At 43.0% G+C, this 27,786-nt stretch overlaps 1 protein-coding gene across 1 annotated transcript; it reads left to right on the top strand.

Moving 5' to 3' along the window:
- The first annotated feature begins 1,452 nt into the window (after positions 1-1,452).
- VXN (vexin) lies at positions 1,453-27,786 on the top strand. The gene is made up of 6 exons (XM_073330996.2): positions 1,453-1,708; positions 8,362-8,417; positions 16,690-16,837; positions 19,679-19,740; positions 21,012-21,100; positions 23,714-27,786. Exons 1-6 carry the CDS (start codon positions 1,642-1,644, stop codon positions 23,898-23,900), a joined length of 609 nt encoding a protein of 202 aa, XP_073187097.1. The 5' UTR covers positions 1,453-1,641; the 3' UTR covers positions 23,901-27,786.

Raw genomic sequence — 27,786 nt, 5'->3', positions numbered from 1 at the left:
TAAAAAGCTTTAAATCCCCACTGCATAACCTCCTCTGCGGCTGAAAGGATGGTGTGCTGATCTTTTGATTGGTGGGTAACGGATTTGGTTTGATTGCTTGACACAAGAACAATAGAAAGATAAACAATTCCATTTGTGGCCGTGAAATTCCCCATCTGTTGAGTGTGTCCCTGTTCGGAGAGAGCCAGGCAGAGACAGATGAACACGCCAGCCGAGCCTGATGTTAATGACATCAGTCATACAAGCAGAACATGTGGCACAATAAATCAAAAACTAATTGAACTTTTGGTTGATTATTTTGCCATCCCGCTGATCATTTTAAACACTCCAGCATTTTCTGTAACAATGGATTGCCTAATAGCTTTGCTTCCCTGAAACAGCAGGAAACTGCCCTGGAAGGTAACAAGTGATGCCAGCTTGTTCTTCGTCCTCTTATGAAACCCCTAAAGCTGAAACAGTTCTTGGTCCAGGATTATAAATGGTTAAATATTGCGGGGGGAGGGGGGGTTAAAGAAAAAAGATTGCATTAAAATGACAGTGACAGCCAGTATTTCTCTTGCACCTGTCATCTGGGGATGTCAATAATGGATGTTAGACTAGGTGGGCGAGGTAATATATTTTATTGGACCAATTCTGTTGGTGAGAGAGAGAAGTTTTCAAGCTTAGGAAGAGCTCCGCATACAAAAATGGATTGTTAACAATTCTAGCGGAGGGCTAGTTTAACTTCTGTGTCAATTACATTTGCATGCTGGTAGTGAATGTGCCTCCCAATGGACTGATATAATAGAAGCACAATAATTAGGGGTAACTATTACACGAGTTATGTGAGTGCTCTAGTAAATCTATCCAAGGCATTTCTAATACACCCATCACATGTAGTATCTAGGGCCAAAATTTTCAACTATGGGTGCCTAAATCTGAATTTACACACCCAAAAATTTTTCAGAGCTGTCGAAGAGCCACAACTTCTTTCGATTTCAATGCGGGCTCAGCACCTTTGGAAATTAGACATTTGTTAAGGTGCCTAAATATAGATTTAGGTTCCCAACTTTTGGCACCCATGTTTGAAAATTTTGGTCAAGATACCAAGGATCTAGGCACTATCGTCTGTACATATGCAATTATAGAAACTTTGAAGTACCACATACTTTTCTTACTACATGTGTCAACTACTGGATTCCCATTATATGGAGAAACTTAAAAATGTAAAAGAATATATAACATTAAACCTAAGAAAAATCATAAAAAGAATGCCTAGCAGTAGCTTTGCAAAGAGCAGATATCCAATTTGATAATTCACCAGCTGTACAAAACAGCCCCAACTTGCTTACATTACTAACCACTTTTATTCCTGAGGCTTTGGCAAACCGTATAGGAGGAAGGACACACAAAATAAAATGTGGCAAAGGCTTAAGTAACAGCTAAATTAAATCTTTGCATAAATAGAATTCATAGAAAGACAGATGGTAGTAGAAAATGTTGCAATTAAGAATATGGAATGAGATGAGATCACAGCATCAGTCTGTCTTTTGTAGACCTGGACAATGATCACAGAGCCAGATTGGATTAGTGAAACCTATTTACCAGAAGTTCAGAGCAGTTGCCTGAAGCCGATAGGCAGTCAGAAGAGAGAGGTGAAAAATGCACCAGATTTACAGCTGCAGCGATGAAAATTTAGAAGTTTTCACCACTGTGATTTCATCCAAATGTGAGTACATGTTAAAGCAGAGTAACAGACAGTGCTGTCGTTTATCTAAAATGTTTTACCAGTAGAGAAATCCTTTCAAGTGATAAACTCATCTCTTTGTTCTACTGTATTGTACTTGCACTTCTGTGTTCTCTAGTTGTTCTGAAGCTAATGGATGCAGATGCCTGGACAATGTCGACGTGAAATATTTCCACAGGAAAAAATGTGAGATGAATGTTCTTGATGCCATGTGATTTTGTTTATATTCTGAATAGGTGATCAATAAGGCATAGCTCAAAACAGTAGGGCTGATTTATGACATAGAAAATAACAATGTAATTCCATGAAGAATTATTTGCTCACCGGAACTGGCTATATATTGAGCAAGTGTCTGCTGGATCAATAAGGGGAACATTTCCAAAATCATGTCCTAGGAATGAATGTGTATTAACATGAATTACATCTGGTGATTTGAAGAATAAATACCAGACAAAACACAGTATCCATTTGATTGAACAACATAGTTTAAACTCAGTAACTGCTTATACCAAAAGAAGCCAGATAAAAGCATGAAAAACTATTTTTGGGGTGGGGAAGGGGGACAGATCTAATCTGCACTTGCAAGCTGTAAACGTAGGCACTCTGCTGCTTATTTCCACAACATGAATAGACGCACTGATGTGGCCAGCATTGTAACTGTTTTCATCTGTTAAATTCTGTGACTCATTCACATAAACATCCTTTTAGCAGGCAAATTACAGAAGCATGTTTCTGCTAGAATTTATATCCCATCAAGAAAAATATGTTCACAATGGTCTCTCCACCGTTTTCACTGCTGTCGTATTCCTGTGCAAGTGGGTCACTAATGTCTAGCTTCATGATTCACTCATACTTCAATGGCTATTCAAGTAGCTCTATGTTTGCCAGTGCTGTGACTTCCCTTTCATGCAGTTCCTTTCCTCAGCTCATGTAGGCTGATTGCTGCTTACATTGGCAGAACACACGCAATGATTTGGCCAGTGGCTCACAAATAAGATGAAATGTGCGAGGTTATTATCATTACACATGTTTATCAGGCACTCACCAAGGAGTATCTGGGCATCAGCAACATAATTCAAATAACAAAACATTTCCCCAAATTAGAGAAAATATGGAAACTCAACACTACCCTGCACTGTTCAGTAAAACATTAAATAGGTTAACTGCCCTGAGAGACATGGGTAATTTTTCTATCAGTTAAACTTTTCTGCCCCCATCTTTAATTAAGTGTTTTGTTTGTAAGGCATCAGTGAATTTAGTCATCACTTACCCAGTGAAATCTAGGCTTGCGTGTGGGGTTTTTTGTTTGTTCATTTCATTGGACACCTCTGGGCTCAAAAACGAGTCATAGCTTATTTATATCATTAATGGAAAATCCCCTCCACTCTTTTCAGTTGGTTTTGTCCCCCTCTTGCACTGTTTTCAAATATAAACCTCACCAGGCAAAAGGTTGTAGGGATGCCTATGAATTCCTTCCCACTTCATGAACTTGGCAAAACTGGAGCCATAACCGCTTAATGGCATGTGTATTATTTTAACTGATGCTTATACAGCCCCCTCCCGCAGCTGAGCACTGTGTCACATTTTATACTTACCTGTAACTATTTCTTACATTGGGGGTACATGCTCAGTGTAGTGAGCCAAGTGAGCAAGCACCATGTGTTATAGTGAGGCAGTATTGTCTAGAGTTTAGAGCATGGACCTGGAAGTCAGGGTCCTGCCTTTGCTACTGTCTTGCTGTATAACCATGGAAACATAATACAAGCCAAAATTTTTGAACTTGGGTTGCTAAAGTTAGACGCCTAAATCCATATTAAGACATCTAAATAGTGGCCTGATTTTCTGTGGCAGCTGCAGGTCCTCTGCACCTCTAAAATTAGGCCACTTATTTAAGGGCCTAAATATGAGTCTAGGTGCCCAACATTAGGCACTCAAGTTTGAAAGCTTTGATCTTAACTTCACTATGCCTCAGTTTCCCTCTCTGTAAACTTTGCATGGTCAGACACATTCATCTCTGCAAAGCCCTTTCAGACTATTGGATGAAAAACTCTGTGTAAGAGCAAAGTATTATTAATGGGAGATGAGCGTCCAATATTAACGATACCTCATAGTAGTATAGAGAGAGCCAGAATCATTGCATTAAATGATTCATTAGTCAAATTATAATACCTAGAGTTAACACATCTTCAAAGCGCCTTACAAATGTTAATTTGTGTTGGTAACCCCTGAATTTGAATGATCCCAAGAACTCAAAGTAAAACTCAACTGGAGATTAAGAGTTACACCTGATTTTGCAACAAACCATCCAAAACTGCAGGCTTCATTTGGTTTTGACCAGAGTTTAAGCCGGAACAGAAACGCTTGCCCCAAAACCTCCTCAAACTACAGCAAAACAGATTTAGATTAAAGTTTAGGAAAAACTTCCTAACTGTAAAAACAGTTGGACAATGGAACAGACTGCCTAGGGAGGTTGTGGAAGCTCCTTCATTTGAGGTTTTCAAAAGGAGGCTGGATCGCCATCTGTCTTGGACAGCTTAGACACAACAAATTCTGCATCTTGACAGGGAGTTAGACTCGCCGAATCTTGCAGGCTCGTATAACCCTATGACTCCCCCAGTCTCAAAGTTTGGATCTGGATTAAGATCTGGATCTGAACTTCGCAGCTGCAACCTGCCACCTGTCTCTGTAATGGACCTGAACCAGAACACCAAATCCTGCACCTCTGAATGATGTAGAAATGATTAATTATTCCTAATTACTGCACAACACTCAAATGTGTGCTAGGCACTTTACAGCACAGGGAGTAAGACCGGGACCAAACCTGGCCCAGGGAATTTACAATCTAGCTTTAAAGATACAAAGAAAGGCAACAAGTCACAAGAAGGGGATGGGGAGAGGAAACACAAGACCACACAGTTATTCAGCTTAAATATACTGTTGTGCTGGAGGATGTTGGTGGCTACCAGCAAGCACGTCGTTGATCTATGGGCAAGCAAAGCCCTAATTGAAGCAGATGGGTATGCTAGCTGCCTTCCATTCTGCCTAAATGGAAGAAGCAATTGAGCTCCTTTACGCACTAATATAGCTGAAAGTATAGAAGCCACTACCCACAGCACTGGCCACATGGAACTCCTGAGTACAAAATAACTCAGGGAGAATAAGAGGGGTTTCTCTGGGAATGGATGGCAAAAACACAAGGGCATTGACTGGATTGCAGGTTTGTGCATCAGTGGCAGAAGCAAGCAGCAGTGAGAGAAGCATGGAGTAGCATGGCTCCGAGATGAAGCCAAGAAAGAGAGTTTCTTTTGGACAGAGTGCTGGCTGAACAGGCAGGCTTAGAATTGTAAGCAAGGACACTGCCTGCTGTTCCTTGTTTCCACTGTGTTCAGGGAAACAGGACTTGTCTATGTTTTTTGCAAATAAAAGGGATTGCAGCAAAGAAATCGCTCTCGTACCATCAGTTTTCTCTCTGAACAGAAACAATACAGCTAGACCCAGAATAGTAGTTAACTGCTCAAGCCAAAGGGGCAATAATGTATATATCTTCATAGCTTAATAAAAAGTCATTAATATTGTGATGGGATCCCTGGGGTACAACCTGGAACAGAGGTACCGCCTGGGCTCTCACAATGCTTTGCTAGTGACAAGCAGCAAACCCCACCAGGAGCTGTCATCACTCAGCACAACAGCAGGCGGAGCCCCACACCCAGCTAGATTGCATGAAAACACCCAAAGCCTCTCATGAATCACAAGCAGAAAGGCATCAGCCAATTCCCCCCAGCTCCCTGACTTTTCACCCCTGAGCTGTACCATTCTGCCCTGGTCAGAAGCCTGACCAGTGTAAGTTTATAACCCAGCCCATCCCTCCTTCAATGTGGAGAGGACACACACAAGCCTTTGTAACTGAGCTGAGAATTCCCTAGCACTTCAAGCAAAATACACTGTTTTAGGTAAATATAAAATAGGTTTATTAACTACAGAAAGATAGATTTTAAGTGATTATAAATGGTAGGCATAAAAGCACAGAGATGTTACCAAAGAAAATAAAAATAAGTGCACAATCTAAATCTTAAACCTTATTACACTAGGCAGTATTTAGATCAAGCAATGTTCTCACCCCCTGGATGTTACCGTCCTTAATGCACAGACTTCCCCCTGAAGCCTGGACCAGTCTTCTCTGATGATCTTTGTCTTCTTGGCATCCCAGTTGTGTCCAGCATAGGTGCGGGAAGAGAAAGGCTAAGACATGATGCTACTGTCCCTTGTTTTATACCCTTGGCCCATGTGCCTGGCAGACACTAGCCCAGGCATGTCCTGGTGGACTTTGAGTCACAGTGATCAAGCAACCCCCAAGTCACAGTAATCAAGCCATTCCCATTGTGTGGTGCTTGGATAGTTGAGTTGATTAATGGGTGGTCAACACCCATCTGGGCAGGGAGCCTTTGCATGCCACTATCAAACTTACAACATGTTTCAGTAACAACCATACAGCACAATCTCATAACTTTATACACATTAATGATAGACATATTTGGACAGAACAATGGGTTTCAGCAGATCATGACTTTTCATATGATACCTTACATGGCATGCTTTGTACAAAATATCACAACAATATATGAATGATGAATATGGGGGTTACAAGGCGTCATTCTGGAGGTAGAGTGTGTCACAAATATGTCCCATCAGCACAGCTAGATTACCTGGCTCTGAAGTCCACCGTTCAAACCTACCTCTCGTCTCCATATAAAACTATAAACTGGCCCATGTTTACTTGAGTCTGGGCCTGGGCCCTCTCCAAAAATGTCTTTAAGCTTGGGCTGTGTCAGTTGGGTAATGAAACCAGGTAAAGTTTGAAAGGAACTATTCACACAGCTCTAATGAATGAGAACTTCACAATATGGCAGCTACACAGTGACCCTAAAATCTGAGAGGGATGTTTTTTTTCAGGCAATGTCCCCTCTTGCTTTTATTTCCCAATTAGAAGAAAGCAAGAGGTTGTGTTTCCTCTGCAGAGGTCACTTGAATTGAAGGTCTTCCCCTGGGTGGCATTTGATGCAAGTAAAAGCATTGTAGATTTTGAGAGCCACATTACCCCGTTTCCTCCTTGAAGAAAATCAGCTTCATTTGGAGAAAGAAAAGGAGGACTTGTGGCACCTTAGAGACTAACCAATTTATTAGAGCATAAGCTTTCGTGAGCTACAGCTCACTTCCTCAGATGCATATCGTGGAAACTGCAGCAGGCTTTATATATACACAGAGAATATGAAACAATACCTATTCCCACCCCACTGTCCTGCTGGTAATAGCTTATCTAAAGTGATTTCCAGCACAAATCCAGGTTTTCTCACCCTCCACCCCCCCACACAAATTCACTCTCCTGCTGGTGATAGCCCATCCAAAGTGACAACTCTTTACACAATGTGCATGACAATCAAGCTGGGCTATTTCCTGCATAAATCCAGGTTCTCACATCCCCCCCACCCCCATACACACACAAACTCACTCTCCTGCTGGTAATAGCTCATCCAAACTGACCACTCTTCAAGTTAAAATCCAAGTTAAACCAGAACATCTTGGGGGGGGGGGTAGGAAAAAACAAGAGGAAACAGGCTACCTTGCATAATGACTTAGCCACTCCAAGTCTCTATTTAAGCCTAAATTAATAGTATCCAATTTGCAAATGAATTCCAATTCAGCAGTTTCTCGCTGGAGTCTGGATTTGAAGTTTTTTTGTTTTAAGATAGAAGCTCCATCTACTACTATAGAGCCTTTGCATCTGCTTCCTAAGTTTCATGAGTAAAAGGAATGTGCACAAACTATTTTCAAGTGCATATTTCACCTAACATCACTGCTACAGCCTTGCCAATCCCAATTTAAAAAAATCATGACATTGGCTTAAAAATAGTTACATGAGATATTACTAATGCCACCTTTTGGGTTCTTTTTATTTATCTTCTAGTTTTTGAGTCTTTTGGGTGCATTGTGGCCACATTTTTTCCAGCTTCTCTCCTGAATTACAAGAGCTAGAAATTTACATTTTTTTTAAAGGAAAGCCAAGAATCTCATGTAATTACATGGCGTTTCAAGACAATCACAAATATTGTCATCAAACAGCCATCAAAACACAATTCCTATGTTGCCAGCTATGCCTGATACCCCATTGTTCTTTCAGTGGAACAAGAAACTTATCCTAGCACTGCACACTATTGTAGGCAGAGTGAAGGTGTAACCCACACTCCTCCTGGGTGTGGTGTTCTGTCCCATCTAGTGGCTCTGAGACCACTTAGAGAGAGAGAATAATGAGTCTGCTCTCCAGCTTTCACTAAGAGTCATATGGCTTGTAGCTCATGCACTAAGCTCCAGAGGCCCCAGGTTTGATCCTGCCCGCCAACATCCGCGGTCTGTTGGTGTTACAAAGACACAGCATCAGAGCTGGTAATGACATTTCAAATAAATTGTGCTTGCCTTTTTGATGATCTCATAACAAATTACACCAACCTGAGATTTTCCAGTTTCTATTGCTAATCAACAAAATCCTAAATAATTTATAATATACATCCATGTCTGAAGCTGTCATCTCTCGTGTCAACCACTATTGCACTTTGATTGTGTTTCTTTCCTTCTCTTTGCAGCATGTAGTCCAGCTAGAAGAAAAGCCAAAAGCACGCAACACATCCGAACAAAGAGAGTAAGAAAAATATCCATTTTTTTGTATTCAAGTTGACTTAACTTCTCCTTGAAAATCTCATAAATGGGAAAGCAGACCTTTCCAGGTCAGGGCATGGGGAGCATAGAACTGAAATGGCGTCTGGAGCTGGGGAAAACTTTTAGAACATTTCTGGAAAATTGCAGGTATTTAGAAAAAGGTTTTTTGAACTCTTCAAAAAGATTTGTTTTTCAAGCAAAATTATTCAAAATTAATTTAAATTTATTAAAAATTAAATTTATTAAATTAATTTAATTATAACAAAATTAATGACTTAATATCTTGTCAGAAAATGATTGTCTGAAGGAGCTGGGAGGGTAGTTCACCTCAGGAACCAGCCTGTGACTCCCTCTGAGACTTACAGTCTGGTACTTCCCCCTTGATCCAGGGTGATGCAATCTGTGCCAGCCCTTTTTGCTAGCACAGCTTGTTTTTCCCTCTGTGCCAGTTCTGGACCATTAGTTTGTACACTGAGAGCATTGACTTGTGCATTGGGGGTTGGAGCCAAGGCTGTGCCCACTCCCCCACTCCTGATTACCTCACTCCTCACCCAACTGCTAAAGAGAGCAACAGTCTGACAGCAGTTGATCCTCCCCCCTCCCCCGCCACACACACACACACAAAAGCTCCACCAATCCGGATAGCCCATGCAAGGAAGTAGTGGGGTTCCTTATACCTTTTGACTCCCTTGTGTGGGCGTGAAGGAGAGCTAACAAGTGAACCCAAAGGAGTCCGAGCAGTTAGTTATTAAACTTTTTAACTTTTCAAAAGCTTAAATAGTGAGCTTGTGCAGATGTGTGATCCTGTCCTCATCCTCACTTCTCCTTTCCCTCCTACTGTTTATTACACTCATTTGTTGCAGCTTTCCCTTAATTAGCCTGTAAGTTCTTCACGGCAGGGACTGTGTCTACTTATGTGTCCGTACAGCTCCTGTGGGCCCCAATCCTGAGTGCATATTCTCCGCACTGCTGCAGTGGAAATAACATAAGTGTTAGACTTAGCCCCTGTGAAAGGCCATTTGGCAGGCTCGGATACTCTGGCTCAGCTATTTGGGCCTGGCTTTCTTGTCTTAGGGCCCCCTTTTCCCTCCCTTGCCCTGCCAAAATCCATCTAGCCAGGTCATAATGCCCTCCAAGACCCTTTATTGTCTTTCTTTCTTGCTCTTTCTTTGACAGTTCTGCCTCATCTTTCTCTCATTCTATCTAGACCCCTCTTTATCAGCTTTGAGACTTTGTCTGGAAGGTATTTGTGCTTGCCACAGACCTGTTTCTTCTGCAGAGCTCCCTACATAGAAATCTCTCACCACCATCTTCCATTGTCACAGACATTCTTCTCCAGTTCCCCGGCTGCTCCCTCCCTTCTGGATTATTCTCTCACTCTATGCTCCAGAGTCAGCAGGCTCCACTCTCTACTTCAGGAATCCTCCCTACCTCTGCTGTGTCACATACCTATCAATGGACTGAAAACACCATCACACTACATTCCTTCCAATCCCAGTGCCTATTTTTGGTTGCTCAGTCAGCCCATTGCATTCATAGATCTTAATGGGAAGGTCTTAAATGGAACACGAACCTCAAAAAGATCAGTCCCAGCAGAAAGTTTACACTCAAGGTGTTTGAATGAGTAAAAACATTCTCAAACATTCATTCCTACAATCCTAAATCATAATTTAAAATGGCCAGAAAAATGGAATCTCAACTCCATGGGAAATTCAGAGATTTCAAAATTTGGTTTTGTCCTAAATCAGGACAAAAACATTGAAATCTCAGAATTTTTCAGGAAACAAAACATTGTGACATACTGCATTTGGACTTTACCATTTCATTTGAACTTCATTGTTTTGACTAATATACAATATTAAAGTTGAAATGCTAAAGTCAAAACAAAATACATCTAAATTAGTTTAAACCTGATTAAAATGAAATGTTTAGGTAATCGCCTGTTGAAATTTTTGACAAAATCAAGACATTCCTGCAAAACATTTTGATTTTACCAAATCAGCATTTTCTGACAGAAAACTTTTTACCAGCTCTAGTCATAATCCTGTTCAGCTATTTTTATCCTTTAGCATAATCATTATAATCTCATTATACCTTTATCGCTACTATTAGGCAGTGACTTCTGCAACATTTAATTTGAGCTGTGTGTGCCTGTCTTGTCACTTTTTAAAAGAAATCTTGTACATATTTATAGTTTCTTTTTCTTCCACTCCTAGAGAATAATCCTCTTGATTGTCCTCTTTTGTCAGTGCTGATGATCCCGGTGTTTACAATCAGAGCACCACAGCACAAGGATAGTCTATGCACTGAAAATAAGGACATAAACTGGGCTTTCAAAAATAACTAACTAACCACACAAACCTTGTAATTGTTGATTTCCATGCTTCAGTTTAGTGCAGCTGACTAATGTGTAATCATCCAATAGCATTGCACGTGCTGGAAAATACAAGCCTTTGAGGATATTTGTGATGGTCAACTTTTCTTCCATACAAAGAAAAGGAGTAGTTATATTTTTTTCATTTGTACATCTGCCTACTGTTAGCGTTGTAGCTCTGCCTGGGTGGCATGAGGTCCTCTACCCTGGTAATCTGAGTGGATGCACAAATTTAATCTCAGACAAGAGCAAAAATAGCAAGCAATCTGGAAACCTGCCAGGTTCTTTCATAGCAGCAGCACTGGAGCATGCCAGTGTTGTATTAAGTGATTTATACATTCATGTGACTGACCTTGTGAGGTAACCTCAGTCACTTTAAAATTAATCCTTTCCAAGAGGGCAATCATGGAAATTAACAAAAAGACTCATGATTTAAAAATTCAAATGTTCCCTCAATATGCTCATTTTTGACCTTCCTACATTTTCACTATAGGACACCCCTCATCTGTTCCTCCCATTCTCCCTTCTTCCTCCCCCAAAATGTTGACTGGAATTATCTTGATTGAATACCGAAAAATAGTCTTGATTGAAACTGACATTTGATTACATGGCAAAAAAAGTGGCAAATATTGCTGTACACTCTAGCACTTCCACTGCTAAAATTAGTGCCTAGTCTGCACAGTGACAAGAACGTAGCTCATAAAATATGACATTTTTCCATTGACTGCATAATTCTTTAGAGGCTAAGCTACAAAATCACAATCAAAGTCATGTAATTAATTGCTTCACCTTTGTTTGTTTGCTTGGATCTTTGGAATGGGAATGCTGTTTGTTCATTCCAAGAGTGTTTTTGTGTGTTGTTGCTATAGCCCGCACATTATTGTGCGACACGCCTCAATCCTACCTTGCCCATTTTTTCATACTGGTTCCAAGCTCATTTTAACACCGGCGCTACGAGACAGCACCACTGTGTACTGCCTCACTGCTGTTAAACCATAACTACCAGTTGTTGAACTCAGTAACAGAAGTCGGTGAAAATTGGCCTCTGAATTCAGGAGCATGGGAACAGGGTAACCCAGTAAAGCATAGTAAAAACAGTAATCAAATATTTAGAGAGAAGCTTAGTAATGCTACTTGATGTGGATGGTTCTGCCAATAATTGGCAATTCACCTGAATAACTTCAAAACCCACATAGCTTTTGATTTACTGTTACATCTAGCAAAGAAAAGTGATTTTAAAATAATCTATGTGATTTACCCAACATGTTCCTGATGACCTAAACCAGTGTCAAATCTTGTTTAGATCTAAACTGGGCTGCAACAGGTTTGGTTTCCTGGCCTACCTACATCTTGACTTCTTATAGTAACACGTTGGGTAGTCCCAGTCATGATGAAATTACGCATTAGGAGATAAGGAACTGTGAAAATGTACTGCTATTAGTTAGATGTAGCAAACAAATGTATGCGTATGTGGGAATGTTCAGTAGAGGGTTATGCTGTTACATTTGAGTTAGTGTGACAGAAATGTTATTATTTATTGCTATGGTTCCTCATGCCTGAAGGCTTCTTGTCCCTAATATAACTAGAAATCTTAAAAAACATAGGTAACAGGGCTAAATAAATACATCCTACGATTAGCACAGAGTTGAAAACAAACCACTTACCCATGTACACATGGAAGCCTGAAATTTACAAGGCACAGGTGTACTGCTGGGCCTACACAAAGCTTTCCTGAAGTCAGTGAGGCTCTGTGCAGATGCAGCAATCCACCTGCATGTCATAAATTGCATAAATCAGAACCTATCACATACTCTTTCTTGCCCTCACAACTAGCATCATACTTACCAAAGACACCCTCTCAAGGCCAACTTCAAAGCAAAGGAACTGAAGTTCCTCCAGTCTGACAAAAGGGTGTGACATCCTCTGTCATACATCAAGGGGGAGAGCAATCCACTCCCTACCCTGTCCCAAGGGCCAGGAAGAAAAGATGGGCTTTGCAGAGTGCCCTAAAATTAATACATCTGGCCTCTGGCAGAGCAAGGAGGAAAGCAAAATCCCATAGTTGAGGATCTGAATGGAGAATGTCCTGCCAGCAGCAGCTTCATCCAATTGATAATGGTGCAGTCTGAGTGTCTCTGCTGACCAAATTATGGCAGTGTGTGATGGGCCTCCAATAACCAGGTTCCAAACCATCCAGGGTTTTGTTACAGCTTGGATTGCATGCACCTTAGTAATAGCTGATGCAGATCCTCAAGAGTGTGGATAATGTGCTCCTATCATCAAACTCCACTTAATATGTGGGCACCACATTTGGGAGTTTGCAGAGTGTGAGTAGCTGCTACAGGGGGACTGGGAGATTGAAGTAGCTACAGGAGGGCCAGTAGTGACTGAGCAGCAGCAAGAGGCCTACGGCTATTGGCATCCTTGGAATCAGGGCTTAAATGCAGCTGGAGCTGTCCGGAAGAATCATAGAATATCAGGGTTGGAAGGGACCCCTGAAGGTCATCTAGTCCAACCCCCTGCTCGAAGCAGGACCAATTCCCAGTTAAATCATCCCAGCCAGGGCTTTGTCAAGACTGACCTTAAGAACCTCTAAGGAAGGAGATTCTACCACCTCCCTAGGTAACGCATTCCAGTGTTTCACCACCCTCTTAGTGAAAAAGTTTTCCTAATATCCAATCTAAACCTCCCCCACTGCAACTTGAGACCATTACTCCTCGTTCTGTCATCTGCTACCATTGAGAACAGTCTAGAGCCATCCTCTTTGGAACCCCCTTTCAGGTAGTTGAAAGCAGCTATCAAATCCCCCCTCATTCTTCTCTTCTGCAGGCTAAACAATCCCAGCTCCCTCAGCCTCTCCTCATAAGTCATGTGTTCTAGACCCCTAATCATTTTTGTTGCCCTTTGCTGGACTCTCTCCAATTTATCCACATCCTTCTTGTAGTGTGGGGCCCAAAACTGGACACAGTACTCCAGATGAGGCCTCACCAATGTCAAATAGAGGGGAACGATCACGTCCCTCGATCTGCTCGCTATGCCCCTACTTATACATCCCAAAATGCCATTGGCCTTCTTGGCAACAAGGGCACACTGCTGACTCATATCCAGCTTCTCGTCCACTGTCACCCCTAGGTCCTTTTCCGCAGAACTGCTGCCTAGCCATTCGGTCCCTAGTCTGTAGCGGTGCATTGGGTTCTTCCATCCTAAGTGCAGGACCCTGCACTTATCCTTATTGAACCTCATCAGATTTCTTTTGGCCCAATCCTCCAATTTGTCTAGGTCCTTCTGTATCCTATCCCTCCCCTCCAGCGTATCTACCACTCCTCCCAGTTTAGTATCATCCGCAAATTTGCTGAGAGTGCAATCCTCACCATCCTCCAGATCATTTATGAAGATATTGAACAAAACCGGCCCCAGGACCGACCCTTGGGGCACTCCACTTGATACCGGCTGCCAACTAGACATGGAGCCATTGATCACTACCCGTTGAGCCCGACAATCTAGCCAGCTTTCTACCCACCTTATAGTGCATTCATCCAGCCCATACTTCCTTAACTTGCTGACAAGAATACTGTGGGAGACCGTGCCAAAAGCTTTGCTAAAGTCAAGAAACAATACATCCACTGCTTTCCCTTCATCCACAGAACCAGCAATCTCATCATAAAAGGCGATTAGATTAGTCAGGCATGACCTTCCCTTGGTGAATCCATGCTGGCTGTTCCTGATCACTTTCCTCTCATGCAAGTGCTTCAGGATTGATTCTTTGAGGACCTGCTCCATGATTTTTCCAGGGACTGAGGTGAGGCTGACTGGCCTGTAGTTCCCAGGATCCTCCTTCTTCCCTTTTTTAAAGATTGGCACTACATTAGCCTTTTTCCAGTCATCCGGGACTTCCCCGGTTCGCCACGAGTTTTCAAAGATAATGGCCAATGGCTCTGCAATCACAGCCGCCAATTCCTTCAGCACTCTCGGATGCAACTCGTCCGGCCCCATGGACTTGTGCACGTCCAGCTTTTCTAAATAGTCCCTAACCACCTCTATCTCCACAGAGGGCTGGCCATCTCTTCCCCATTTTGTGATGCCCAGCGCAACAGTCTGGGAGCTGACCTTGTTAGTGAAGACAGAGGCAAAAAAAGCATTGAGTACATTAGCTTTTTCCACATCCTCTGTCACTAGGTTGCCTCCCTCATTCAGTAAGGGGCCCACACTTTCTTTGGCTTTCTTCTTGTTGCCAACATACCTGAAGAAACCCTTCTTGTTACTCTTGACATCTCTTGCTAGCTGCAGCTCCAGGTGCGATTTGGCCCTCCTGATATCATTCCTACATGCCCGAGCAATATTTTTATACTCTTCCCTGGTCATATGTCCAACCTTACACTTCTTGTAAGCTTCTTTTTTATGTTTAAAATCCGCTAGGATTTCACTATTAAGCCAAGCTGGTCGCCTGCCATATTTACTATTCTTTCGACTCATCGGGATGATTTGTCCCTGTAACCTCAACAGGGATTCCTTGAAATACAGCCAGCTCTCCTGGACTCCTTTCCCCTTCAAGTTAGTCCCCCAGGGGATCCTGGCCATCCGTTCCCTGAGGGAGTCGAAGTCTGCTTTCCTGAAGTCCAGGGTCCGTATCCTGCTGCTTACCTTTCTTCCCTGCGTCAGGATCCTGAACTCAACCAACTCATGGTCACTGCCTCCCAGATTCCCATCCACTTTTGCTTCCCCCACTAATTCTACCCGGTTTGTGAGCAGCAGGTCAAGAAAAGCGCCCCCCCTAGTTGGCTCCTCTAGCACTTGCGCCAGGAAATTGTCCCCTACGCTTTCCAAAAACGTCCTGGATTGTCTATGCAACTTCCTGGATTGTCTATGCAATCCAGGAGGGAGGTAAATATTTTCAAATGCCTGGGGGAAGCAGAGTACCAGTTTCAGGGGCTCTGCAGGGCCTCATGGGGGAACCCCGGGACCCCAACCTCCAGCACATCCCATGGGGCTGAAGCCCGGAACCCAGGAGTGCGCCACCGAGCTGAGGCTCTGAGCACCAGCAGCGCAGTTGAAGCATGAAGCCCCAAATGCGGGGTAGGGGGGGAAATCCGGGAAATAATCTATGAGAATTTAAACCCTCCCTATTCCTTTGCCCGCTGATGCCTTTCTTCTTGCATTCTCTCCTGGTCTTCTGAGAGAGGAAGGCAGAGCTGAGAGTGCGAAGGTCTCCCCTCATGCGACCATTCTGCCTCACATAGGCAGCACGGCCATCCCAGAGAGAACCTAAGGTGCAGGGGCCAGTGGTGCAATGGCTAATGTGTCTGACTATGGCTAGGGAGAGTGCAGGCTTGTGGTGTGTGCCTTCACCCCTCTTGTGGCAGCCCAGCTTTTGAGCTCCCCTTTGACCTCTTGCAAGCAAAAGCAAGCTCATTGTGCTCTTCAAGGGGCCACTAAAGCAAGCAGCCACATGCACACCCCTGCAGTCTGTGAAGAGGATGCTCCGAGCACGAAGACGAACTGGGAAGAAGACTGCCCCAGGTACAAGACTACGGAGAATTATATCCACAGTGTTTCAAGTCGGGCATCCAAAAACCACTGTTTTCAAAATCGGTTGTCACTTTTTAAATGTTCACTTTAGCCCTTGAGATAAATACGGGAAGATGCACATACATATTGCAACTGCAAAGAGAATGCAGGTCATTTTCCAACATGTTTATCATTCCTCATGCTCACACTTCAAAATCAAAATATTCCCCTTTCATTTATGGGGAAACAGGTTGAAGGACTAAATGCAACAGAACCAATGATAGAGATTCCAATGTAATGACTTGAATGCCTTACAGTCATACATAGCTCCAATGAAGGACGTTTGTAATTGGATAGTTTTGTCTCTTTCCTGTAGGTGGTAGCAGTGTCTGATTATCAGCCCTACAGGACAGAGGATTTGCTTCCAAGCCAAGGCGATCTCACCCAAGTCCTGTACAAAGATGCGGTGCAGAACTTTGGCCACTTGCAGAATGAACAGGAAAGATTCTGTCCCACCAAGCACAGTAAGTCCTCGGCTTTGACTTCATTATGCTGCCATCTCTGTGCTGATTGCTCAGAACATCATTTGATGTTGCAGCCTTCTAGTTTCATGAAGTTTTCATTAAAATGGGTATCTCAAAAAAATTCAATGCCAAAAAATGAAAAATTCTACAAAATTCTGCATATTTATCTGTCACAATAACACAATGTAAACATGCCAGTTGATACGTATTTTGAAATAAATTACCAAAATAATACAAACAGCTATGTCTATAACAATACAGACAACAAAAAAGATTCAGAAAATGTTTTTTGACAAATAGATTCCTTACTAGGCATATTAATAGAGAACTCTGAGTAATAATTAATTTAAGCTACAGTACAGAAATGTATTTCCCGCACCAATCAAGAGCACTGCAAAGGCTTCAGGGAGTCAGGGATGATGGAGGAGCATGTGTCCTTGCACCCCCACTCACCCACCCCTCCTCCACCCATCCTCACATGTCCCTGCACCTCCTTCCCCCATCTCCATGTGGCCCTGCACCCCCACTCTGGTACCTCTCCCACCAACCCCATGTGGCCCTGCTCCCCCACTCAGCCTCCACCCATCTGTCCCGCCAACTAGCCCTTCTGAACCCCATATTGTGACCACCTAGCAGCCCCATGTGACCCACACTGTCCATCCCCCCATATCCTGTGCCTCCTGACCTGGCCCCATGGCCAGAGTACTGTGAGGAAGGCAGCCTCTTCTCTTCCCTATCCACAGCTGGTGCTGGCTCATGAGCAGTTGCTCTCTGTTCTGGTGCCACAATGGCCCCTGCTGGGTGAAAGGCATAACCACAGTACCTTTCTCGCAGAATGTATTTTCTGCAGAAAAAAAATCTGCACAGCACATGAATTCTGTGCATGTGCAGTGGTGCAGAATTCCTCCAGAAGTACAAAACAGGTCAGCTGTTTCTGAGAATACATTTTTTTGCCAATGTTAAAAAAATTCTTGCAACTCTTTTTTTGTACAGCTTATGCTTTATAGCAGTCATGAAACTTGGCAGGGAGGTGGCCTTTGTGTCATGAAAGTGCCTTTAGCCCGCCCATGACAATCCACCCAAATTTGGCCAAGTTCTAAGCCTTTGAAAAAACACAGTTCACACATGATCAGTAGAGACTTCTTAGATTTCACTGAGCCTGCTCAAGCCTGACAGGGGTGCACATGCACTGTGACCATCCCCACAGTGACTGAGCATGCTCCAGCCCAGAGCTACTGGGGCTCAGAAGGACTTACCTTGTAACAGGTGCTTCAGGCCTAGATGAGGCCAAACACTCAAACTGATAGCAGGGAGCCTTTCTCTCCTGTAGTCTCAGTGAGCCTCAGTTTGAAGGAGCCGGCATCCGATTTGAATGAAGAAGACACAAAAGCTGGGCCAGTAAGGAGGGAAAGGAATAGATTGGAACAAGGAGTCTGGGGAGACTGGGACTAAAGGTGGAGAGAAATTGACTGGTATTGGCTGGGCAAGGAGAGTAGGAGCTGGAGAGGGGGTGGGGCGGGGAGGCAGGAACTAGGAGCCAATTATGGGGAAAGGGGAGGCTGGGACTGGTTGGGCAAGGACACTGGAACTGGGAGCCACTGAGGCAAATGATGGGGAACTGAGAGCTAGTTGGTTGGGAGTTTGGAAACACAGACAGGATGAGTAGCTCAAGAGGAGATCAACTGTGACTGACTGGGCAAGGAGACTCGGACTAGGAACCAATGAAGGGTGGAAGGGGGGAATGAGCCAGATCTGACAAGGAGCTGGAGTGTGGGGAAAGAATTGGGAGTGGCTGGGCAAAGAGACTGGGACTAGGAGCCAGAGACACAGATTAGATGAGGAGTCTGAGGAGTGAGACTAGGACTGGGGGACAGTGGGGGCGAGGGTGAGGGAGAAATCAAACAAGGAGCCAGGAGAGGGGTACTAGGATTGGCAGGCAGGGAGAGTGGGACTGGTATGAGAAGCCTGAGGAATGGAAACTGGGACTGGGTAGGTGAGGGGAATGAGACTGGAGTCAGGGATGGGAAAAGAGTCAGGACTAGGAGAGGGGCAGGTTGGAGGGTATGGAGCAGACCGGGACAAGCTTGTGGGAAATAGGCAGAAGTGTCTGTGTCCACCATAACACACTCCCCTCCAGAGCCTGGAATGGAACTCAAGATTCCTGAGTCTCACCATTCCTCTGCTATCAACAAATATCTGCACTCTCATACCCCCCCTAGATCTGGTCCACACAGAGGATGACAAGCTACTACTGCTATCAGTTGCGCCATAGCTCAAATGGAGGAGATCCAACCCTGCTGATGAACCACATACGGGTCAATATGATGCAATATGATGGAATCTCTGTTTTTACTATTTGCTTTTAAAAATAAATCTAGAAAAATACACACACAAAAACAATGTTTAAAGAACATTATTAAGGTAGCAAAGTGAAGCTCTCAAAAGTATGGAAATGCCTGAATTGAGGGAGGTAGGGGGAGATGCTCTTTGCAGCTTCCTTTTTTGCCCCCACACAAGGCCATGCACAATGAAGCATGGAGTAAGGACCTGAAGGCTTGGTCCAATGTTAATAGCTGAAGTTACCATTTCAAAAGCCAAAGAATGGGAGATTGAGTGATTTTGCCCTACCGCATTGCAAGTCTACTTAAAAAATTCCAAGTTCTCCCATTCCTATATAACAAAAGGTAGTTAGCCCTTTTGTGATATAGATCTTTGTAATTGGCCATAGTCAAATCCAATAGGACTATAACTCTAATTACTGGATCTTTCCACATAATTTTTTAATTACATAAAGTCCAGGAGAATAATTACCAATAATAGCATCTTAATTATGCGTTGCAGTGGGAATTTCTGAACAAGAGTCATCAAAATCCTGTGATAATCAGCCGGATGGAAAATCTTCTGTAAGTAAAATTCAGTAAGACCAGCTACCTGTATGTGATGTGCTTTAACTAGTAGATGAAATTCAATGCTGATAAGTGCAAACTAATGCACACTGGAAAAAATAATCCTAACTAGATATATAATGAGTTCTAAAATGCCTGTTACAACCAGAGAAAGTGATCTTGGAGTCACTGTGGATAGCTCGCTGAAAAACTTCTGCTCAAAGCGCAGCAGCAGTCAAAAAGGCTAAGACTATGTTAGTAACTATTAGGAAAGGGATAAAAAATAAGATAGAAAATATGATAATTGCACTGTATTCACGGTGTGGGCATATCATGGATTTATACTATGTCCAGTTCTGGTCGCCCTATCTCAAAAAGGAGATAGTGGAACTGGAAAAGGTTCAGAGGAGGGAAACAAAGAGGATCAAGGCTATGGAACAACTTCCATATGAGGAGAGACTAAAAAAGATTTGAGCTGTTCATCTTAGAAAAGAGATATGGTAGAGATCTATAAAATCATGAATGGTGTGAAAAAAGTGAATAGAGAATTTACTCTTTCGCCCAATACAAAATTCACGTCACCTACCTGCATTTAAACTGGTCAAATTGGACTAGATTCGCAAAAGCAATTTCTGACATTTTTAATGATTGCTTCTTGGAACAACCCTAGAAAACACAAAAAGGAAGATCTAGTCTTCTCAGTTTAATCCTATGTGACACATATAAATTGGTTCAAGAAAAGTGGAGCCACTAAGTAATAGTGACCACAGTGAATTAAGTCCAACATCCTCAGGAAAACTAGCCATTCTAGTTGTAGCCTGAAGTAGCGGTAGTAATAATATCTCGCTCTTATCTAGCCCTTTTCATCAGTAGGTCTCCAGGTGCTCCACAAAGGAGGTCAGGATCATTATCCCCACTTTACAGACACAGTCAGGGCCCAATATGGAGTTGCACCCACTAATAGCAGGTGAGTAGTTGCCCCTCAGTACCGAAGAAATGATTTACCAAAAAAGCAGTGAAACCTACCGGGTTTTTTAGGTGTCAGTCTCACAACCCTTGTTCACACGAGTGATCCTTGCTCACAAGAGCACCTCCATTGAAGTGACTATTCACATTAGTAAGGATTATTTTGTGGTTAAGGGTTCAGTGATCAGGCCCTTAATTTGCTCTCCCTTTCAGCAATTTATGGTATTTTTAAAAATCTTTCCCCTTAAGTCCCCAAGTAACCTGCAGTCCCCATTCATTAAAGAAATGTGTAAAAGTTTCTTAATGACCTTTTTCTTCCCTAGCAACCTTCAGCATTCCCAGTCACCCATATCACAGTGAAACGGGCTGCAGTCACAGAGCCAGCTACACAGGACAGTGCTTCTGCAGAAGTGTAAGTCCCCTTTCAATACATCCACCCACTCCTGGTGTAGTGGGACTTCAAGGCTCTGTCTGTAAGGAAAAACAGCAGGTGGCCCAGACTGTAGGTCATCAATTCACACACACGAACAAAAAGTCAGTTTCAAATTACCCATGATTGGAGTAATAAACCTTAATGGTCTATAGTAGATGAGTAATTAATTTCCAAAATATTTGCCTAAGGTGTTATTTTCTTGATTATGCACTATTAACCTAGGCATTTTAGATCTTAATGCTATTTAAAGTGTTGGACATATGTCAATTTAATTTCTGTTGCTTAATTAGAAAAAAGTTAGTGATGTCTGAGTAATTATTTATAAACATCTAACTAGTGTGTCATCGTGAGTCCAATTTACTCAAGCCAAGGTCTCCCTTAGAAAGTAAAAGGAATAGACAGGGTCATTACATGTAGATACTGGCCCAAGTTCTGCTCTTGATTACATACTTCAGACCCCTTGATTACACGACTTCAGACTGAAGTCATCTGCAGAATTTAACCCAAAGCACTGAGGCACTATAAAGTGCAGTTTCCTTATATTTCTAAACAGATAATTATATTAAATAGAAAATGGCTCCTATGGGCCAATTGGACACCTCATGTAAATTAATCTGTCAATCGAGTTACACCAGAGATTAATGCAGATAAATGCATTGGTATCTGGAGGCAGTAACAACCAGCCCATATTTATTCTCATCATTATTTAGACATGTCATAGCACTTTACACTCAAATTATATACCTGGGGCCTGCTCCTCTGGTGTATCTCCACTGAAATAGATGGAGCTACACCAGTTTACATCAGCAGAGGATCTGGCCTACGGTGCCTGCTGCAAAGATCTTACAATCTAAGGATGTCACAAACACAACTGGGCCTAGTGCTTACCTGCTTACCACCAGACTTAGGAGTTGTCTACACTGGAGCTGGAGATGTGAATTCGAGCTTGAATAGGCATACCTGTGCTAGCTCTGATCAAGCTAGTGTGCTAAAATAGAAATGAAGCCACGGTGGCACTATAGGTGGGAGGGGTTAGCTGTCCTGAGTATGTACCTACAGTCTTGGACAGGATTTTACTCAGGGCAGTTAACCCCTCCCATCACACACATTGCTAAGACTACTCTTTATTTTTAGCAAGCTAGCTTGATCAGAACTAGTGTGTGTATGTCTACTCGAGCGGGAAATTACACCTCCAGCTCCAACGTAGGCATACCCATAGTTAAGGCTAAGATTTTGTCATGGTTATTTTTTAGTAAAAGTCACGGACAGGTCACAGACAATAAACAAAAATTCAGGGAAGCGGTGACCTGTCTGTGACTTTTGCTGCTGCATGGCTTCCCATGCCACTGTGGTGTGTGGAAGCTGTGGGTTCCCCCCTCCACCCACAACGGCTGGGAGCTGCAGGGTGACCATATTTCCCAAATTGAAAACGGGACATCCCAGCTGCTCGCCTAAGGCATTCCCCTTCCCCTGCACAAGGCTGTCACCCATGGCTGGAATCCCGAGGGCCCCCTCAGGAGTCTGTCACCTGTCACTGGAACCTTGTAGGGGGCCCCTGTCGCCTGAACCCTGCCAGGGCCCCACTGGCTGCCAGCTCCAGAGTCCTGCAGCCCCTGGGGCTGAAACAGAGAATGTCACAGAGGTCTCTGGAAGTCATGGATTCCGTGATTTTCATGACCTCCGTGACATAAACATAACCTTACCCATCGTCCATTGGCTTTAATGGGGAGTAGTAAACACTATATCCATTAGTGTTTTTAGGATTGAGCCATAATGTAGGATGTGATCCTGCAACCCCAACTCTCACAAGAATATTCAAACAAGGAAGCGATAGAATTGAAGTAATTGGACTAGATTGGGGGGGTAAAGGCCCCACCAGGCATTAGCCTATCAAGATCTTGCTTATGGGTCAGGTGCAGAGCACAGCCCCTGCTCCCTGGATACTTTCACCTTGCAAATAAATGGATGAGGAGGAGGCAGAGAGGGGAAGGGAATGGGCAGAGCCTTGGCTGGGCCTCTCTTCTCACTGATTTGAACAGAAGGCCAGGCACGAGAGGAAAATAAACTGCACTCTTTCCAGAGCTGCAGTCACTTCTCCTGGAGCAAGAGGGGAGAAAAGGAATTGTGGGGCAGACCAGTCACGTGCTGGCCCTTAGCCGGGGCTGTGTCTAGGCTCAGTCTAGCCCATTGGGACTGCTGTCATGAGCAGGGAGGTTTGTGGAATCAAGCCTCTAGACATGACAACAATGAGGTCAAAGAGGAGTCAAAGGAAGAGGTGAGGTTTGCACAAAATACAGTCCAGCTGTCACTCTGTTTTGCAGTGTTAGTTTCACTATTTGAATTGTATTTATATTTAATCCATATTTTGCTCACTTGGCACAGAGAGTCAGTGTTAGAGAGAGTCAAAAGAATGGGAGGCTGGAAGAGGGATCTACTTACAACAAATTTAATTACATCCCAGTTTAAGCAGCTCTTTCCCTTATGTTAAAGCAAGGTTATTTCAGCTTGTTTAGTTAGTCATTGAAAATGTGAATGAACCTGGCAAAGGGCCACAACAGAGAAACATTTTGTGTCCCCTGCTTTGTTCTCTAGCCATAAAAGGCACTCGAGGAAGAACACTGAGCATGACTTAACCCTCGCCCCAGAAGCAGATGCCTCTTTACCTTTGACTGGCAACAACTTGTGCGGAACACCTGGCATCCTGAGAAAAATGTGGATGAAGCACAAGAAGAAATCAGAATATCTGGGGGCAACAAACAGTGCCTTTGAGGCTGACTGACAAGCCGCAGCTTTGCTATTGCAGGATGAATATTCCTTTAGCAAGGGCAGAATGCTTTAGGATTTCCCTAGGGATGACTGTAACTCTGTTGATGAATATCTGAAGGCATACCATTACTTGTGCTATTCAGGGCATTTGCCTATCCTGGAAAGATGGAAGGATAATGGAGAAAAAAGGTGAATGTGAGCTAATTCAACAGCCATATTTTATTGGAATATTTCTGATACCAATACAGTTGTAACAGATTCCACCTTTGATTTGCTAATGCTAAAGCTACTGTTGACTCATTCACCATTGTACTTGTTCTATCCTAATTAACTTAGATTCACAAAGACAAAAGCCTACAACAAGCTTTGTATATTCCTATGAGACCTCAAATCAACTACAATGTGCCATTAAAGCCAAGTCCGGCTGTTCATTTTGTACCACTGCCACCACTGAATTCAGGCCCACCCCAATGTCATTTTCTCTGAGGTACAGGAGTTAAAAACCAAACCTTAAATCGCGTACACTTTGCTGATGGACATGCCCCAATACATTTTTATTCACTTTTGATGTTTATGAGACAGGAGTAAACAAAGGGAGGGCGAGACAGAACTGAGGTTATTTAAGCACTTAACTCTCACTGATTTCAATGGGAGTTAGGCACCTACAAATACCTTTGAGGCTCTGGGCCTGAGTGACTTCCAGGTGCACATTTACTGAAACTCTGATCCATGACAAATAATCAGTCTATTAAAATTTCCTGTCCAGATCAAACTGTACCAACAATGGAACATCAGATGCAGACACTTTGTTCTGAAGAACCTGCTCAAGTGCTAGGTATAACTGTAATATGTAACTTGTGCTACAGAAAATTTCACCACGTGCATGAGATGCTAGGAGGCAAGAAAGGATGTATAGATTGCACAACTGGACTACTCACTAAAGTAGGTTTGCTCTCAAGAGGCCTGATCCTATAAGCCAGTGTTTCTCACCCTTTTTGATACCAGGGACCGGCTTCCTGCCTTTCTAAACTGCATCAAGGAGATCACAGGAACCAGTGCCAATCCACGTACCAGTTGTTGGAAACACTGCTATTAGCTAATGACTTTAATGGGATTGCGCAAATGGAGGAAAATTGCTGCCTCTGCATTTCTCTCAGTTTAGGAGCTACCGACCTTGTTTCCTTTTCTCTTTTCCAGAGGAAAATATGAAAAAATTGAAAGAAAGAATGACAAATTCTGAGCCCAATCTTGCAGCCCTAAATCACATTAATATTCCTGTTGGTTATTGCAGGATCAAGCCCTTCATTTGCCAGAATGAAGGTATTTAAATTTGTCCCAGTGCAGGACTCCAACATGAATTTGTCTGACACGCACCACCCTTTGAACAAAATGAACACCTACAAGGATGAGCTTTTGCATCTCAATCTTAATGCTCTAAAACTTACTTTTAAATAAAAAGTTGTACGAATGTATTCATAACTCTACACTTTAAAAAACATTTCTACAAGCATCTCTCGTGAGGCAAGATCAAGGCAGCCTAGAGTCTCAGAATCAGAAAGTGATAAAAAGATGATGTCAAATGCCAGCAATATGTGATCAGACTATTCCTAATAAAGGAAATGTGACAGCTGAAAAGTAAGACACACATCCCCATTTGCATTTGTTAGAGGAAAAATGTCCTCAGTTCTTTAAATCTTTGAATGACTCCTACAGCCAGAGGCTAAAATAAGGTGGTGCAGGGGACTGTGCAACTCCCCTTCTCTGCCTTGAGCTAGCATCTCTTCCCCACCCTACCGCACCCTACCCCACTCCTCAGCTAATGTGGTAAGAGCGCCCCATTCTTTTTAGGGCCATCCAACCTAGAGAGTACCGATATACAGGTCAAGTTACTAAGCCATCAGCAAACGGGTCAAATCCATCACAACTATTGTCTTTAAGAAGATTGTGTGAGAGACATGAAGCAGCTTGAAAGTGCTTGTTAAAAACGGTCTCTCGAGGTGTTTCCTTTTCAGCAGATAGACAGATCCCTCTCCAGGATCTTATATCAAGCTTTAACAGTGAGAAACTAGTACCTCTGCTATCCAGTGCACCTGGCCTTCGTCATGGCTGCGTCCTTTAGAAAGAGGTGCAGAAATGCTCTAGAAAACTTTGAAAATCGTTGTTTAGAAACAATTCAGCCTAATATGTCATTATATTTCCTGCATTTCTCTTTGCTTTTTCTTTCTTACTAAAAGCAAAATGCTCTCTGGTCCAGGATCCACACATGGACTCAGTCCAGAAGAGTGGATCCCCCACATGGGAAAGAAGCAGATTTCTCTGCATGCTCCATGTAAGATGTGAAGAGAGCCTGTAGCCCTGCCTCAAAAGGTCCAGACTCTGCCCATGTTTTCTGCTGAAATAGGATAGTAGCCAGGTGTTAAAAGGATGGGTTGCCAGTCAGTGCACTGGGAGAAGGCATCCGATGCTGAATGAGAGGAGACGTCTCCAGTGCTGATGTCTGTGGCTGAACATTGCTGCTAAGCAACTTATTCACAGAAAGACCTACAGCAGTTTATGCTATAGAAGTTCTGTAAACCAGAGAGGAGCATCCTCACTGGAGTATTGTAGCAGTGGCCCTAGCCTCTGAGCCATACCCTTAATGCCTGTACTTGGGGCAGTGCGGGAGTTATATCATGGGCCATGGCTGTGGAGGAGCAGAGCTATTGCCAATAGCTCAGGAAAGCTGAGTGCAGTCTCTCCTCCACATCTTTCATACAGCAGGGGATGCCATTAGCACTTAGGCTTAAGGAGATTTGTATGAAAACAAGTTTTATTCTGCAAAGGCACATCCACTTTATAAAGCATCTAGTACATGGGGAGTGCTGCACACCTAAACTGCAATACTCATGGGCGTTATAACCCAACTGAAGTCAAAATCCTCTGTGACAACACTTGGTCTCAGTCTAAAAGAAAGATAAGGATGGTTTCTGCTAAGGAAGAGAAAAGAGGAGCAAATTAATATTTTAACACAATTATACTCTTCTAGGGACTGATCAGATGATCACCCTCCAATCCTGTTGACCTCAGTGGGAGTTGAGGGGGCTCAGCACTTTGCAGGATCAAGCCATTAAAATGCAAATACCCTGAGAAATAAAAGACGATGAAAGAGAAACAACGATAACTTATTCTGGAAACTAGAACTGTTTCCCAAGTTTTTCCACAAGGCACCAGCAGCTCTGCAATGATTTCCCCATCACGCCACTTCATACAATGACCTAAGCTGTGCACATGGAAGCACTATCATAGGCCGCACTTCAGCAAACATACACATGCTTAATTGTATTCACAGAGCTCAACAAGACCACTCGGCTGCATAAAGTTAAGCATGTGCATACGTATTTGCAGGATCTATGTCTATGAGCTCCCTTTTTTTGATCTAGTCTCTTTAGATTGATCCAAAGATAACAACAAAAACCACCTGACTAGTAAGGATAGACTAACAGGACATGGGGAAACAGAGAGGGCTAATGCTTGTGATGCTTGCATATCTGGTAACCTGATCCATACAGCTCCATTAAGTTAGCCCCTAGGCCAAGGCATCAAACATGTGTCTATTGAAAGGTCTATTTTTTAGCATTTGTTTCTGTTAAATGATAGCTTTAAACAGTATGCGAAGAGGGGGATGGGGGAGAAGAGATAATACATGCTCTACCTAACAGTCACTGTATCTGAAATGTGTTGTATTTATGTTCTCTCTTAATTTGTAACTGCAATCTGTGTGACAGTGGGAGACTGACAAACAGTGTAAGTTATTTAATTTGTACTCCAAAAGGTACTGTGGTGATTTCTTGTATCGTAGCAAGTATCTATTTTATTGATTGAAATAAAGTATGTCCTCTTCATACAAAATAAAGCAAATA

Source organism: Lepidochelys kempii, chromosome 2 (genome assembly GCF_965140285.1).
Source record: "Lepidochelys kempii isolate rLepKem1 chromosome 2, rLepKem1.hap1, whole genome shotgun sequence".
In the NCBI taxonomy this organism is placed as follows: Eukaryota; Metazoa; Chordata; order Testudines; family Cheloniidae; genus Lepidochelys; species Lepidochelys kempii.
Note: the sequence above shows the minus strand (reverse complement) of the source record. Positions and strands in the feature narration are given on the sequence as shown.